Source organism: Stegostoma tigrinum, chromosome 46 (assembly GCF_030684315.1).
Source record: "Stegostoma tigrinum isolate sSteTig4 chromosome 46, sSteTig4.hap1, whole genome shotgun sequence".
NCBI lineage: Eukaryota > Metazoa > Chordata > Chondrichthyes > Orectolobiformes > Stegostomatidae > Stegostoma > Stegostoma tigrinum.
This window is the reverse complement of record NC_081399.1, coordinates 7,399,501-7,414,847: the sequence shown is the minus strand read 5'-3', so window position 1 is coordinate 7,414,847 and position 15,347 is coordinate 7,399,501. Positions and strand designations below refer to the sequence as shown.

Sequence of the window (15,347 nt, the reverse complement as noted above, 5' to 3'; positions counted from 1 at the left end):
GCCAGAGAGAGAGCAAGATAGAGACCAGAGACAGAAAGTGAAAGAGATCAAGATAGAGAGAGAGAGAGAAAGCAAGAGAGCGAGATAGAGACAGAGAAAGCGAGAGTGAGAGCGAGATAGAGAGAGAAAGCAAGAGAGAGAGAGCGAGATAGAGAGAGAGAGTGAGATGGAGACAGAGAGAAAGTGAGCGAGATAGAGAGAGAAAGCAAGAGAGAGAGAGAAAAAGAAAGCAAGAGAGAGGGCGAGATAGAGAGAGAGAAAGCAAGAGAGAGCGAGATAGAGAGCGAAAGCGAGAGAGAATGAGATAGAGAGAGAGAAAAAGCAAGAGAGAGAGAGATAGAGACAGAGAGGAAGCGAGAGGGAGCGAGATAGAGACAGAGCGAGAGAAAGCGAGAGAGAGAGTGTGAGATAGAGAGAGCGAGACAGAGAGAGAAAGCAAGAGAGAGAGCGAGATAGAGAGAGAAAGCAAGAGAGGGTGAGATAGAGACAGAGAAAGCGAGAGTGAGAGCGAGATAGAGAGAGAAAGCAAGAGAGGGTGAGATAGAGACAGAGAAAGCGAGAGTGAGAGCGAGATAGAGAGAGAAAGCAAGAGAGGGTGAGATAGAGACAGAGAAAGTGAGAGTGAGAGTGAGATAGAGAGAGAAAGCACGAGAGGGTGAGATAGAGACAGAGAAAGCGAGAGTGAGAGCGAGATAGAGAGAGAAAGCAAGAGAGGGTGAGATAGAGACAGAGAAAGCGAGAGTGAGAGCGAGATAGAGAGAGAAAGCGAGAGAGGGTGAGATAGAGACAGAGAAAGCGAGAGTGAGAGCGAGAGAGAGAGAGAAAGCGAGAGAGGGTGAGATAGAGACAGAGAAAGCGAGAGTGAGAGCGAGATAGAGAGAGAAAGCAAGAGAGGGTGAGATAGAGACAGAGAAAGCGAGAGTGAGAGCGAGAGAGAGAGAAAGCAAGAGAGGGTGAGATAGAGACAGAGAAAGCGAGAGTGAGAGCGAGATGGAGAGAGAGAGAAAGCAAGAGAGGGTGAGATAGAGACAGAGAAAGCGAGAGTGAGAGCGAGAGAGAGAGAGAAAGCAAGAGAGGGTGAGATAGAGACAGAGAAAGCGAGTGTGAGAGTGAGATGGAGAGAGAGAGAAAGCAAGAGAGGGTGAGATAGAGACAGAGAAAGCGAGTGAGAGCGAGAGAGAGAGAGAAAGCAAGAGAGGGTGAGATAGAGACAGAGAAAGCGAGAGTGAGAGCGAGATGGAGAGAGAGAGAAAGCAAGAGAGGGTGAGATAGAGACAGAGAAAGCGAGAGTGAGAGCGAGATAGAGAGAGAAAGCAAGAGAGGGTGAGATAGAGACAGAGAAAGCGAGAGTGAGAGCGAGATGGAGAGAGAGAGAAAGCAAGAGAGGGTGAGATAGAGACAGAGAAAGTGAGAGTGAGAGCGAGAGAGAGAGAGAGAGAATGAGACAGAAAGCAAAAGACACACAGAGTGCGAGAGAGAGAGACCAGGATGGACAAGTCAGTGATGATGATGAAGGAAATTTAATTCCTTCCGTAGATCTCTATTCAACCCAAAAGCCACAAACTGCCGGCAATGTTTGAATTTTTACTTGGTAATTTAAGGGGGGATGAATTTTGCAAAGTCGTTTCGTGCAGTTATACGGATGTTGAAATGATTGTGAAAGGTTTCAAGTACAGTCTACTGTTTAATGGGAGTCGGTAACTGCTCGAAGTGGTGACCCGCTCCCTCTCCCGCTTCTCTACCAGTTACCACAACGTTTGGATTTCAAAAGGAGGGCAATTTTTAAAAACAGGGAAATATTTCAGCTCAGGGCCACAGGCAAAACAGAGCTAATGGGAACTGCAGATGCTGGAGAATCCAAGATAACAAAGTGTGGAGCTGGATGAACACAGCAGGCCAAGCAGCATCTCAGGAGCACAAAAGCTGATGTTTTGGGACAATTTAGCACGGCCAACCCACCCTAACCCGCACATCCCTGGACACTATGGGACAATTTAGCACGGCCAACCCACCCTAACCCGCACATCCCTGGGCACTATGGGACAATTTAGCACGGCCAATCCACCCTAACCCGCACATCCCTGGACACTATGGGACAATTTAGCACGGCCAACCCACCCTAACCCGCACATCCCTGGGCACTACGGGACAATTTAGCACGGCCAACCCACCCTAACCCGCACATCCCTGGGACACTATGGGACAATTTAGCACGGCCAACCCACCCTAACCTGCACATCCCTGGGCACTATGGGACAATTTAGCACGGCCAACCCACCCTAACCCTCACATCCCTGGGACACTATGGGACAATTTAGCACGGCCAACCCACCCTAACCCGCACATCCCAGGGACACGATGGGACAATTTAGCACGGCCAACCCACCCTAACCTGCACATCCCTGGGCACTATGGGACAATTTAGCACGGCCAATCCACCCTAACCCGCACATCCCTGGGCACTACGGGACAATTTAGCACGGCCAACCCACCCTAAACCGCACATCCCTGGGCACTATGGGACAATTTAGCACGGCCAACCCACCCTAACCCGCACATCCCAGGGACACGATGGGACAATTTAGCACGGCCAACCCACCCTAACCCGCACATCCCTGGGCACTACGGGACAATTTAGCAGGGCCAACCCACCCTAACCCGCACATCCCTGGGCACAATGGGACAATTTAGCACGGCCAACCCACCCTAACCTGCACATCCTTGGGCACTACGGGACAATTTAGCACGGCCAACCCACCCTAACCTGCACATCCCTGGGCACTATGGGACAATTTAGCACGGCCAACCCACCCTAACCTGCACATCCCTGGGCACTACGGGACAATTTAGCACGGCCAACCCACCCTAACCCGCACATCCCTGGGCACTATGGGGCAATTTAGCACGGCCAATCCACCCTAACCTGCACATCCCTGGGCACTATGGGACAATTTAGCACGGCCAACCCACCCTAACCTGCACATCCCTGGGCACTACGGGACAATTTAGCACGGCCAACCCACCCTAACCTGCACATCCCTGGACACTACGGGACAATTTAGCACGGCCAACCCACCCTAACCTGCACATCCCTGGACACTATGGGACAATTTAGCACGGCCAACCCACCCTAACCTGCACATCCCTGGGCACTACGGGACAATTTAGCACGGCCAATCCACCCGAACCCGCACATCCCTGGGCACTACGGGACAATTTAGCACGGCCAACCCACCCTAACCTGCACATCCCTGGGCACTATGGGACAATTTAGCACGGCCAACCCACCCTAACCCGCACATCCCTGGGCACTACGGGACAATTTAGCACGGCCAACCCACCCTAACCCGCACATCCCTGGGCACTACGGGACAATTTAGCACGGCCAATCCACCCTAACCCGCACATCCCTGGCCACTATGGGACAATTTAGCACGGCCAACCCACCCTAACCCGCACATCCCTGGACACTATGGGACAATTTAGCACGGCCAACCCACCCTAACCCGCACATCCCTGGACACTATGGGACAATTTAGCACGGCCAACCCACCCTAACCTGCACATCCCTGGGCACTACGGGACAATTTAGCACGGCCAACCCACCCTAACCTGCACATCCCTGGGCACTATGGGACAATTTAGCACGGCCAACCCACCCTAACCCGCACATCCCTGGGCACTACGGGACAATTTAGCACGGCCAACCCACCCTAACCCGCACATCCCTGGGCACTACGGGACAATTTAGCACGGCCAATCCCACCCTAACCCGCACATCCCTGGGACACTATGGGACAATTTAGCACGGCCAACCCACCCTAACCCGCACATCCCTGGGCACTACGGGACAATTTAGCACGGCCAACCCACCCTAACCCGCACATCCCTGGGACACTACGGGACAATTTAGCACGGCCAACCCACCCTAACCTGCACATCCCTGGACACTATGGGGCAATTTAGCACGGCCAACCCACCCTAACCTGCACATCCCTGGGCACTATGGGACAATTTAGCACGGCCATTCCACCCTAACCTGCACATCCCTGGGCACTATGGGACAATTTAGCACGGCCAATCCACCCTAACCCGCACATCCCTGGGCACTACGGGACAATTTAGCACGGCCAATCCACCCTAACCCGCACATCCCTGGGCACTATGGGACAATTTAGCACGGCCAATCAACCCTAACCCGCACATCCCTGGGCACTATAGGACAATTTAGCACGGCCAACCCACCCTAACCTGCACATCCCTGGGCACTACGGGACAATTTAGCACGGCCAACCCACCCTAACCCGCACATCCCTGGGCACTATGGGACAATTTAACACGGCCAATCCACCCTAACCCGCACATCCCTGGGCACTATGGGACAATTTAGCACGGCCAACCCACCCTAACCTGCACATCCCTGGGCACTACGGGACAATTTAGCACGGCCAACCCACCCTAACCCGCACATCCCTGGGCACTATGGGACAATTTAACACGGCCAATCCACCCTAACCCGCACATCCCTGGGCACTATGGGACAATTTAGCACGGCCAATCCACCCTAACCTGCACATCCCTGGGCACTATGGGACAATTTAGCACGGCCAATCCACCCTAACCCGCACAGCCCTGGACACTATGGGACAATTTAGCACGGCCATTCCACCCTAACCCGCACAGCCCTGGACACTACGGGACAATTTAGCATGGCCAACCCACCCTAACCCGCACATCCCTGGGCACTATGGGACAATTTAGCACGGCCAATCCACCCTAACCTGCACATCCCTGGGCACTACGGGACAATTTAACACGGCCAATCCACCCTAACCCGCACATCCCTGGACACTACAGGACAATTTAGCACGGCCAACCCACCCTAACCCGCACATCCCTGGGCACTATGGGACAATTTAGCACGGCCAATCCACCCTAACCCGCACATCCCTGGACACTACAGGACAATTTAGCACGGCCAACCCACCCTAACCCGCACATCCCTGGGCACTATGAGACAATTTAGCACGGCCAATCCACCCTAACCCGCACATCCCTGGACACTATGGGACAATTTAGCACGGCCAACCCACCCTAACCTGCACATCCCTGGGCACTATGGGACAATTTAGCACGGCCAATCCACCCTAACCCGCACATCCCTGGCCACTATGGGACAATTTAGCACGGCCAACCCACCCTAACCCGCACATCCCTGGACACTATGGGACAATTTAGCACGGCCAACCCACCCTAACCTGCACATCCCTGGGCACTACGGGACAATTTAGCACGGCCAACCCACCCTAACCTGCACATCCCTGGGCACTATGGGACAATTTAGCACGGCCAACCCACCCTAACCCGCACATCCCTGGGCACTATGGGACAATTTAGCACGGCCAATCCACCCTAACCCGCACATCCCTGGGCACTATGGGACAATTTAGCACGGCCAATCCACCCTAACCCGCACATCCCTGGGCACTATGGGACAATTTAGCACGGCCAATCCACCCTAACCCGCACATCCCTGGGCACTATGGGACAATTTAGCACGGCCAATCCACCCTAACCCGCACATCCCTGGGCACTACGGGACAATTTAGCACGGCCAACACACCCTAACCTGCACATCCCTGGGCACTACGGGACAATTTAGCACGGCCAATCCACCCTAACCTGTACATCCCTGGACACTATGGGACAATTTAGCACGGCCAATCCACCCTAACCTGCACATCCCTGGGCACTACGGGACAATTTAGCACGGCCAATCCACCCTAACCCGCACATCCCTGGGCACTACGGGACAATTTAGCACGGCCAATCCCACCCTCACCTGTACATCCCTGGACACTACAGGACAATTTAGCACGGCCAATCCACCCTAACCCGCACATCCCTGGGCACTACGGGACAATTTAGCACGGCCAACCCACCCTAACCCTCACATCCCTGGGTACTACAGGACAATTTAGCACGGCCAATCCACCCTAACCCGCACATCCCTGGGCACTACGGGACAATTTAGCACGGCCAACCCACCCTAACCCTCACATCCCTGGGCACTCCGGGACAATTTAGCACGGCCAACCCACCCTAACCCTCACATCCCTGGGCACTACGGGACAATTTAGCACGGCCAATCCACCCTAACCCGCACATCCCTGGGCACTACAGGACAATTTAGCACGGCCAATCCACCCTAACCCGCACATCCCTGGGCACTACAGGACAATTTAGCACGGCCAATCCACCCTAACCCGCACATCCCTGGACACTATGGGACAATTTAGGACGGCCAACCCACCCTAACCTGCACACCTTCGACTGTGGGAGGAAACCGGAGCACCCTGAGGAAACCCACGCCGACACGCGGAGAATGTGCAAGCTCCACAGAGACAGTCGTCCGAGGGTGGGATCGAACCCATGTCCCTGTCGGCGTGAGGCAACAGGGCTAACCTCTGAGCCTCTGTGCCACTCTATTACTTTGATAATAACCAGCATCAGCACGTCCAGAATACCGGGTATTTTCACAGATGTAAAAGTTGTCGTACCTGTATTACTGGCTCCAGACCCAGACTGGCGTCATAAACGGGTTCGCGCTTATCATAACGAGTGTTACTGGCCTCTTTAATTAGCACTGATGGCAGATGTTGGCACTGTGTTGAGGATTCCTAGTAAGCATTCCTGGCACCACAGCCAGCTTGGGAAACACGGGGAGAGTGCAGGGAGGTGGAGTTGAAATGTGCATCAACTTTGGTGAGAATGCAGGAGGAACGGTCAGTAGGTTTGCGGGTGTCGCTCGGATTGGAGGGTAGTGTGTAGTCAGATGGATTACACAAGATTACAAAGGGATCTTGATCAACTCAGTCAATGGGCTGAGGTGTGGCGGATGGAGTTTAATTCGGATAAATGCGAGGTGTTACATTTTGGGGGAAACAAGGACAGGACTGATAGCATTAATGGGAAAGCCCCGGGTAGTGTTTTCGAACAGAGGGACCCAGGGGTCCAGGTACATAATTCTTTGAAAGTTTCCATCGGAGGTAGACGGGGTGGGGGGGTGTTAAGGAGGTGTTTAACACACTTACCTTCATCGCTCAGACTTTGGAGTACAGGAGCTGGGGACGTCTCGTTGAGGTGGCACAGGGACGTGGGTGAGGCCTCTCCTGGAGCAGTTCTGGTCTCCCTGTTACAGGAAGGATATTATTAAACTGGAGAGGGGTTCGGGAGAGATTTACCAGGAAGTTGCCGGGAATGGGGGTGGGTGGTGTGAGTTATTAAGGAGAGGCTGGGGCTATTTTTCCCGGAGCGTCGGAGTCTGAGGGCGGGGGGAACCTTATAGAGGTTCGTAAAACCATGAGGGGCAGGGATAGGGTGAACAGACAGGGTCTTTCCCCCAGGGGTAGGGGATTTCATGACTATGAGGACATGTTTTTGCAGGTGAGAGAAGAAAGATTAATAAAGACTCAAAGAGATAACTTCTTTACAGAGAGGGTGGTCTGTGTGTGAAAGGAACTTCTAGAGGAAGTGGTGACTGTGGGTACAGTTACCGCGTTTAAAACACATTTTGGTAAGTACGTGAGTAAGAAATGTTGGAGGGATATGGGCCAGGAGCAGGCAGGTGGAGATTCATTTAGTTTGAGGTTTATGGACAGGTTGGACTGACGGGATCTGTTTCTGTACTGGGATAGGCCTCAAAAGTACAAAAATCCAGCTTCCAACAAAATGATATGCTCTTGTGCAACCATTAAGTGAGCACAATTCCACTTTTTCCTTCTGAAAACAGTCTAAAGGTCCATTTTCCGGTTTACATTTCCCAATGTAACATGGTTCCCCTACAATGGAAAGGCAAGCAGAAAAGAACTCCAGCTACTGATTACATTTTGCAGTCGGAATAAATCTCTAAGAACAACCTGAGAAAATAACCCCAAACAAGGTGCATGCCACAGAATACACGGTACACAAAATTTGAGGGAGAACGAGTAGGGCGAGGGGAGGACAACTCTGTACAAAAATCTCAACAAATAACATTGTTCACAACTACATAGTTCCTTGGATAATGTTGCCCATTTGTGAAAGATAATCATTGCTAGGCACTGCAACATATTACAAGAGACCATTAATAACCTTCTAGAATGGGCAAATAATTGGCAAATGAAGTTCAACACAGATGGTGGACAGTACAGGTACAGAGGTAATACATTTCAGTAGGAAGAGCACACAGGTCATTAATTCTTGGAAGATAATGAAATGTGAGGCTGGATGGACACAGCAGGCCCAGCAGCATCTCAGGAGCACAAAAGCTGACGTTTCAGGCCTAGACTCTTCATCAGAGAGGGGGATGGGGAGAGGGTTCTGAAATAAATAGGGAGAGAGGGGGAGGCGGACCGAAGATGGAGAGAAAAGAAGATAGGTGGAGAGGAGAGTATAGGTGGGGAGGTAGGGAGGGGATAGGTCAGTCCAGGGAAGACGGACAGGTCAAGGACTCCTTGACCTGTCCGTCTTCCCTGGGCTGACCTATCTCCTCTCCACCTATCTTCTTTTCTCTCCATCTTCGGTCCGCGTCCCCCTCTCCCTATTTATTCCAGAACCCTCACCCCATCCCCCTCTCTGATGAAGGGTCTAGGCCCGAAACGTCAGCTTTTGTGCTCCTGAGATGCTGCTCGGCCTGCTGTGTCCATCCAGCTCCACACTTTGTTATCTCGGATTCTCCGGCATCTGCAGTTCCCGTTATCTCTGAGCTAGGAAAATGTCAGTTTTTGGCTATACAGAGTGCAAAAAGGACGATTGTATCCATGCTAATCTTCAGCCATGATTAAAATGACCAAGCACTAAGGGTTTATTTCTAGAAGGTTAGAATCGAAGAGTAGGGAAGTTGCTTCAAACTGTATTGAACCTTGGTTAGATCTCGGATTGTGTGCGTAGCTCCAGGCACAATGTTACAAAAAGGGATTGGAAGTCATCAGAGACAGCATGGGTACAACTTGCATGGACGATACCAAAATTAAGAGAGTATACATATTAGGAAAGGATCAACAGCTGGGCTGGACCTCAAGGTCACAGGAAGTGGTTTGAAGAGATGAGTACAGATGCACTGAAGGTGGACCAGTATTACTGGCCCCACGACCAGTACAACTGGACTCCAGAATGGTATGATCGGCCCCCCACGACCAGTACAACTGGACTCCAGAATGGTATGATCGGCCCCCCACGACCAGTACAACTGGACTCCAGAATGGTATGATCGGCCCCCACGACCAGTGCAACTGGACTCCAGAATGGTATGATCGGCCCCCCACGACCAGTACAACTGGACTCCAGAATGGTATGATCGGCCCCCCCCACGACCAGTACAACTGGGCTCCAGAATGGCATCATCGGCTCCCACGACCAGTGCAACTGGACTCCAGAATGGTATGATCGGCCCCCCACGACCAGTACAACTGGACTCCAGAATAGTATGATCAGCCCCACGACCAGTACAACTGGACTCCAGAATGGTACGATCAGCCCCACGACCAGTACAACTGGACTCCAGAATGGTATGATCGGCCCCCACGACCAGTACAACTGGACTCCAGAATGGTATGATCGGCCCCCACGACCAGTACACCTGGATTCCAGAATGGTATGATCGGCCCCCACGACCAGTACAACTGGACTCCAGAATGGTATGATCGGCCCCCCACGACCAGTACAACTGGACTCCAGAATGGTATGATCGGCCCCACGACCAGTACAACTGGACTCCAGAATGGTATGATCGGCCCCCACGACCAGTACAACTGGACTCCAGAATGGTATGATCGGCCCCCACGACCAGTGCAACTGGACTCCAGAATGGTATGATCGGCCCCACGACCAGTACAACTGGACTCCAGAATGGTATGATCGGCCCCCACGATCAGTACAACTGGACTCCAGAATGGTATGATCGGCCCCCCACGACCAGTACAACTGGACTCCAGAATGGTATGATCGGCCCCCACGACCAGTGCAACTGGACTCCAGAATGGTACGATCGGCCCCCCACGACCAGTACAACTGGACTCCAGAATGGTATGATCGGCCCCCCACGACCAGTACAACTGGGCTCCAGAATGGCATGATCGGCTCCCACGACCAGTGCAACTGGGCTCCAGAATGGTATGATCGGCCCCCCACGACCAGTACAACTGGACTCCAGAATAGTATGATCAGCCCCACGACCAGTACAACTGGACTCCAGAATGGTACGATCAGCCCCACGACCAGTACAACTGGACTCCAGAATGGTATGATCGGCCCCCACGACCAGTGCAACTGGACTCCAGAATGGTATGATCAGCCCCACGACCAGTACAACTGGACTCCAGAATGGTATGATCGGCCCCCACGACCAGTACAACTGGACTCCAGAATGGTATGATCGGCCCCCACGACCAGTACAACTGGACTCCAGAATGGTATGATCGGCCCTACGACCAGTGCAACTGGACTCCAGAATGGTATGATCAGCCCCACGACCAGTACAACTGGACTCCAGAATGGTATGATCGGCCCCCCCACGACCAGTACAACTTGGACTCCAGAATGGTATGATCGGCCCCCACGACCAGTACAACTGGACTCCAGAATGGTATGATCGGCCCCACGACCAGTACAACTGGACTCCAGAATGGTATGATCGGCCCCACGACCAGTACAACTGGACTCCAGAATTGTATGATCGGCCCCCACGACCAGTGCAACTTGGATTCCAGAATGGTATGATCGGCCCCCACGACCAGTACAACTGGACTCCAGAATGGTATGATCGGCCCCACGACCAGTACAACTGGACTCCAGAATGGTATGATCGGCCCCACGACCAGTACAACTGGACTCCAGAATGGTATGATCGGCCCCCACGACCAGTACAACTGGACTCCAGAATGGTATGATCGGCCCCCCACGACCAGTACAACTGGACTCCAGAATGGTACGATCAGCCCCACGACCAGTACAACTGGACTCCAGAATGGTATGATCGGCCCCCACGACCAGTACAACTGGACTCCAGAATGGTATGATCGGCCCCACGACCAGTACAACTGGACTCCAGAATGGTATGATCGGCCCCCACGACCAGTACAACTGGACTCCAGAATGGTATGATCGGCCCCCCACGATCAGTACAACTGGACTCCAGAATGGTATGATCGGCCCCCACGACCAGTGCAACTGGACTCCAGAATGGTATGATCGGCCCCCCACGACCAGTACAACTGGACTCCAGAATGGTATGATCGGCCCCCCACGACCAGTACAACTGGGCTCCAGAATGGCATGATCGGCTCCCACGACCAGTGCAACTGGACTCCAGAATGGTATGATCGGCCCCCCACGACCAGTACAACTGGACTCCAGAATAGTATGATCAGCCCCACGACCAGTACAACTGGACTCCAGAATGGTACGATCAGCCCCACGACCAGTACAACTGGACTCCAGAATGGTATGATCGGCCCCCACGACCAGTGCAACTGGACTCCAGAATGGTATGATCAGCCCCACGACCAGTACAACTGGACTCCAGAATGGTATGATCGGCCCCCACGACCAGTACAACTGGACTCCAGAATGGTATGATCGGCCCCCCACGACCAGTGCAACTGGACTCCTGAATGGTATGATCGGCCCCACGACCAGTACAACTGGACTCCAGAATGGTATGATCGGCCCCCCACGACCAGTACAACTGGACTCCAGAATGGTATGATCGGCCCCACGACCAGTACAACTGGACTCCAGAATGGTATGATCGGCCCCCCACGACCAGTACAACTTGGACTCCAGAATGGTATGATCGGCCCCCACGACCAGTACAACTGGACTCCAGAATGGTATGATCGGCCCCACGACCAGTACAACTGGACTCCAGAATGGTATGATCGGCCCCACGACCAGTACAACTTGGACTCCAGAATGGTATGATCGGCCCCCACGACCAGTACAACTGGACTCCAGAATGGTATGATCGGCCCCACGACCAGTACAACTGGGCTCCAGAATGGTATGATCGGCCCCACGACCAGTACAACTGGACTCCAGAATGGTATGATCGGCCCCACGACCAGTACAACTGGGCTCCAGAATGGCATGATCAGCCCCACCACCAGTACAACTGGACTCCAGAATGGTATGATCGGCCCCCACGACCAGTACAACTGGACTCCAGAATGGTATGATCGGCCCCACGACCAGTACAACTGGACTCCAGAATGGTATGATCGGCACCGTGACCAGTATTACTGGTGTTCCAGCCAGTATTATAGCATGGTGGTGCTCAGATACCCTTGATCTCGGTGTCCATGTACACAGATCCTTGAAAGTTGCCACCCAGGTTGACAGGGCTGTTAAGAAGGCATACAGTGTTTTAGCTTTTATTAATAGAGGGATCGAGTTCCGGAACCAACAGGTTATGGTGAAGCTGTACAAAACTCTGGTGCGGCCGCACTTGGAGTATTGTGTATAGTTCTGGTCACCGCATTATAAGAAGGATGTGGAAGCTTTGGAAAGGGTGCAGAGGAGATTTACTAGGATGTTGCCTGGTATGGAGGGAAGGTCTTACGAGGAAAGGCTGAGGGACTTGAGGCTGTTTTCATTAGAGAGAAGAAGGTTGAGAGGTGACTTAATTGAAACATATAAAATAATCAGAGGGTTAGACAGGGTGGATAGGGAGAGCCTTTTTCCTAGGATGGTGACGGCGAGCACGAGGGGGCATAGCTTTAAATTGAGGGGTGAAAGATATAGGACAGGTGTCAGAGGTAGTTTCTTTACTCAGACAGTAGTAAGGGAATGGAACGCTTTGCCTGCAACGGTAGTAGATTCGCCAACTTTAGGTACATTTAAGTCGTCATTGGACAAGCATATGGACGTACATGGAATAGTGTAGGTTAGATGGGCTTCAGATCGGTATGACAGGTCGGCACAACATTGAGGGCCGAAGGGCCTGTACTGCGCTGTAATGTTATACATTCTGTGAATAGTGGTAGTTCCCTATGGGTTTGTAAACAGACTCTGTGCCCAACAGTCACTGCCTGGCATTGGTGAGCTGGCGAATCGAACTCACACTGTTGCATCTCTCCCCGCTCTCAACACGGGGTTGTGGGGGTGGGGGGGTGCGTGGACAGCGTACCTTGCACCCTCACGTCATGTTCGTCAAAGCTTTGCTGGATGATGCGCAAAGTGTGCAGGGGACCCTGAAATTCTGCCATGGGGTCATCGCAGATAAGTCGGGCCAGTGGGCGAGGTTGCAATCGGGAAGTTTCGCTTGGAATAACAGAGAAATGCTCCATCGTTTAAGCAGTGAAGGATTGCAGGGTGTGCTGTGCAGAGGGATCTGGGTGTCCTTGTGCGCGAGTCACAACAAGGAAGCTGGTTTGCAGGTGCAGTGGGTACTTAAGGTGGTAAATGGGGATGCTGTCCATCAGTGCGATAGAGGGATGGCGTTTAAAAGCAGGGAGGTTTATGTTGCAGCTGATCAGGCCACTCCTGGAGGACTGCATCCAGTTTTGGTCTCCTCCCTTGAGAAAGGATGTACTGGCACTGCAGGGGTTTGCAGAGGGGGCTCACCCGGTTGATCCCGGAGTTGGGAGGGTCGGATGACGAGGAGAGACCCCGGGGTCGGGAGGGTCGGATGACGAGGAGAGACCCCGGGGTCGGGAGGGTCGGATGACGAGGAGAGACCCCGGGGTCGGGAGGGTCGGTGACGAGGAGAGACCCCGGGGTCGGGAGGGTCGGTGACGAGGAGAGACCCCGGGGTCGGGAGGGTCGGTGACGAGGAGAGACCCCGGGGTCGGGAGGGTCGGATGACGAGGAGAGACCCCGGGGTCAGGAGGGTCGGATGACGAGGAGAGACCGTGGGGTTGGGAGGGCCGGATGATGGGGAGAGACCCCGGGGTCGGGAGGGTCGGATGACGAGGAGAGACCCCGGGGTCGGGAGGGTCGGATGACGAGGAGAGACCCCGGGGTCGGGAGGGTCGGATGATGGGGAGAGACCCCGGGGTCGGGAGGGTCGGATGATGAGGACAGACCCCGGGGTCGGGAGGGTCGGTGACGAGGAGAGACCGTGGGATTGGGAGGGCCGGATGACGGGGAGAGACCCCGGGGTCGGGAGGGTCGGTGACGAGGAGAGACCCCGGGGTCGGGAGGGTCGGTGACGAGGAGAGACCCCGGGGTCGGGAGGGTCGGTGACGAGGAGAGACCGTGGGGTTGGGAGGGCCGGATGACGAGGAGAGACCGTGGGGTTGGGAGGGCCGGATGACGGGGAGAGACCCCGGGGTCGGGAGGGTCGGAAGACGAGGAGAGGTTGAGCTGTCTGGGTCTATACTCAGCGGAGTTGGGAAGAATGAGGGTAAAACGATGAAGGGAATGGGTAAGGAGGGAGCAGGAGGCTGCTCCCACTGGAAGCTGAGACGAGGAGCCGGGGGGCAGAGTTGAGGAGGACCATCTTCTCCCAATGGGTCAGGAAACCCGTGGGATCCCCTGCACAGTTGAGGGGACCATGTTGAAAGCTTCGATAAGGCAAAGGCAGATGTTTGACCAGTAAAGGGAGTTAGGGTCATGGTGAGGGGTGCGGGTAAGCTGGGCTTTACCCACAGGAAGAGGTTGGCCATGATCTTATGTAATGGTACAGCAGTATTGAGGGGCCGAATGACCTGCTCCTGTGAACTGCCTGTTAGGTCACCACCCCACCGCTAGGGGTCACGCTCTCCCTCCCCCCCCGCCCCAAACCATTCCCACGCAGCCGCAGCTAGGTGATGACGTTCTCTGCAGTCCACCGCACTTTTGTCACCGAGCGTTGAGACGTTTCCTATTGTCCCCGCCCCTTTCCCCCCACTTTTGATGACGTCACTTCCGCACCCCCCCCCCACTCCGCCCAATCCTTGCGGGATGGCTCCTACAGTCTCCGCCCCTTTTCACCCAGCGTGATGACGTTACTACATTCTTCACCCCGGCCTCCCGCCACGGGCGAGATGACGTTCGCTGCATTCTCCACCCCAAAACCCAAGCGTGATGACGCCGGCTCGGCCTGCTGTGTTCATCCAGCCCCACACCTTGTTATCTCGGATTCTCCAGCATCCGCAGTTCCCACTATCTCTCACATTCCCCGTTCCCCAAACGTGATGACGTTCTCCAGTCTCCTCCCCTGCAACTCAACACCGATGACGTCTCCTACCTCCCTCCCGACCCATCATGCGCGTGACGACGTCCCTTCTTCCCCGCCCACCCCACGCGCGTGATGATGTCCCTGTTTCCCCGCCCACCCCACGCGGCGTAATGACGCCACGCTCTGGCCACGCCCCTCCAATGACGTG

General features: G+C 54.1%; 1 protein-coding gene across 1 annotated transcript in view; it reads right to left on the bottom strand.

Annotated features, from left to right (window-relative positions):
- The window catches only part of LOC125449618 (mediator of RNA polymerase II transcription subunit 19-like), a 111,243-nt gene extending 104,143 nt beyond the window's left edge, over positions 1–7,100 (bottom strand). The window contains exons 1-2 of the mRNA XM_059642902.1: positions 7,095–7,100; positions 6,431–6,585 (exon numbers count right to left, since the gene is read on the bottom strand). Of these exons, the coding sequence (XP_059498885.1) occupies positions 6,431–6,585; positions 7,095–7,100 (161 nt within the window). The remainder of the gene's footprint in view (positions 1–6,430; positions 6,586–7,094) is intronic.
- Between the last annotated feature and the right edge of the window lie 8,247 nt (positions 7,101–15,347).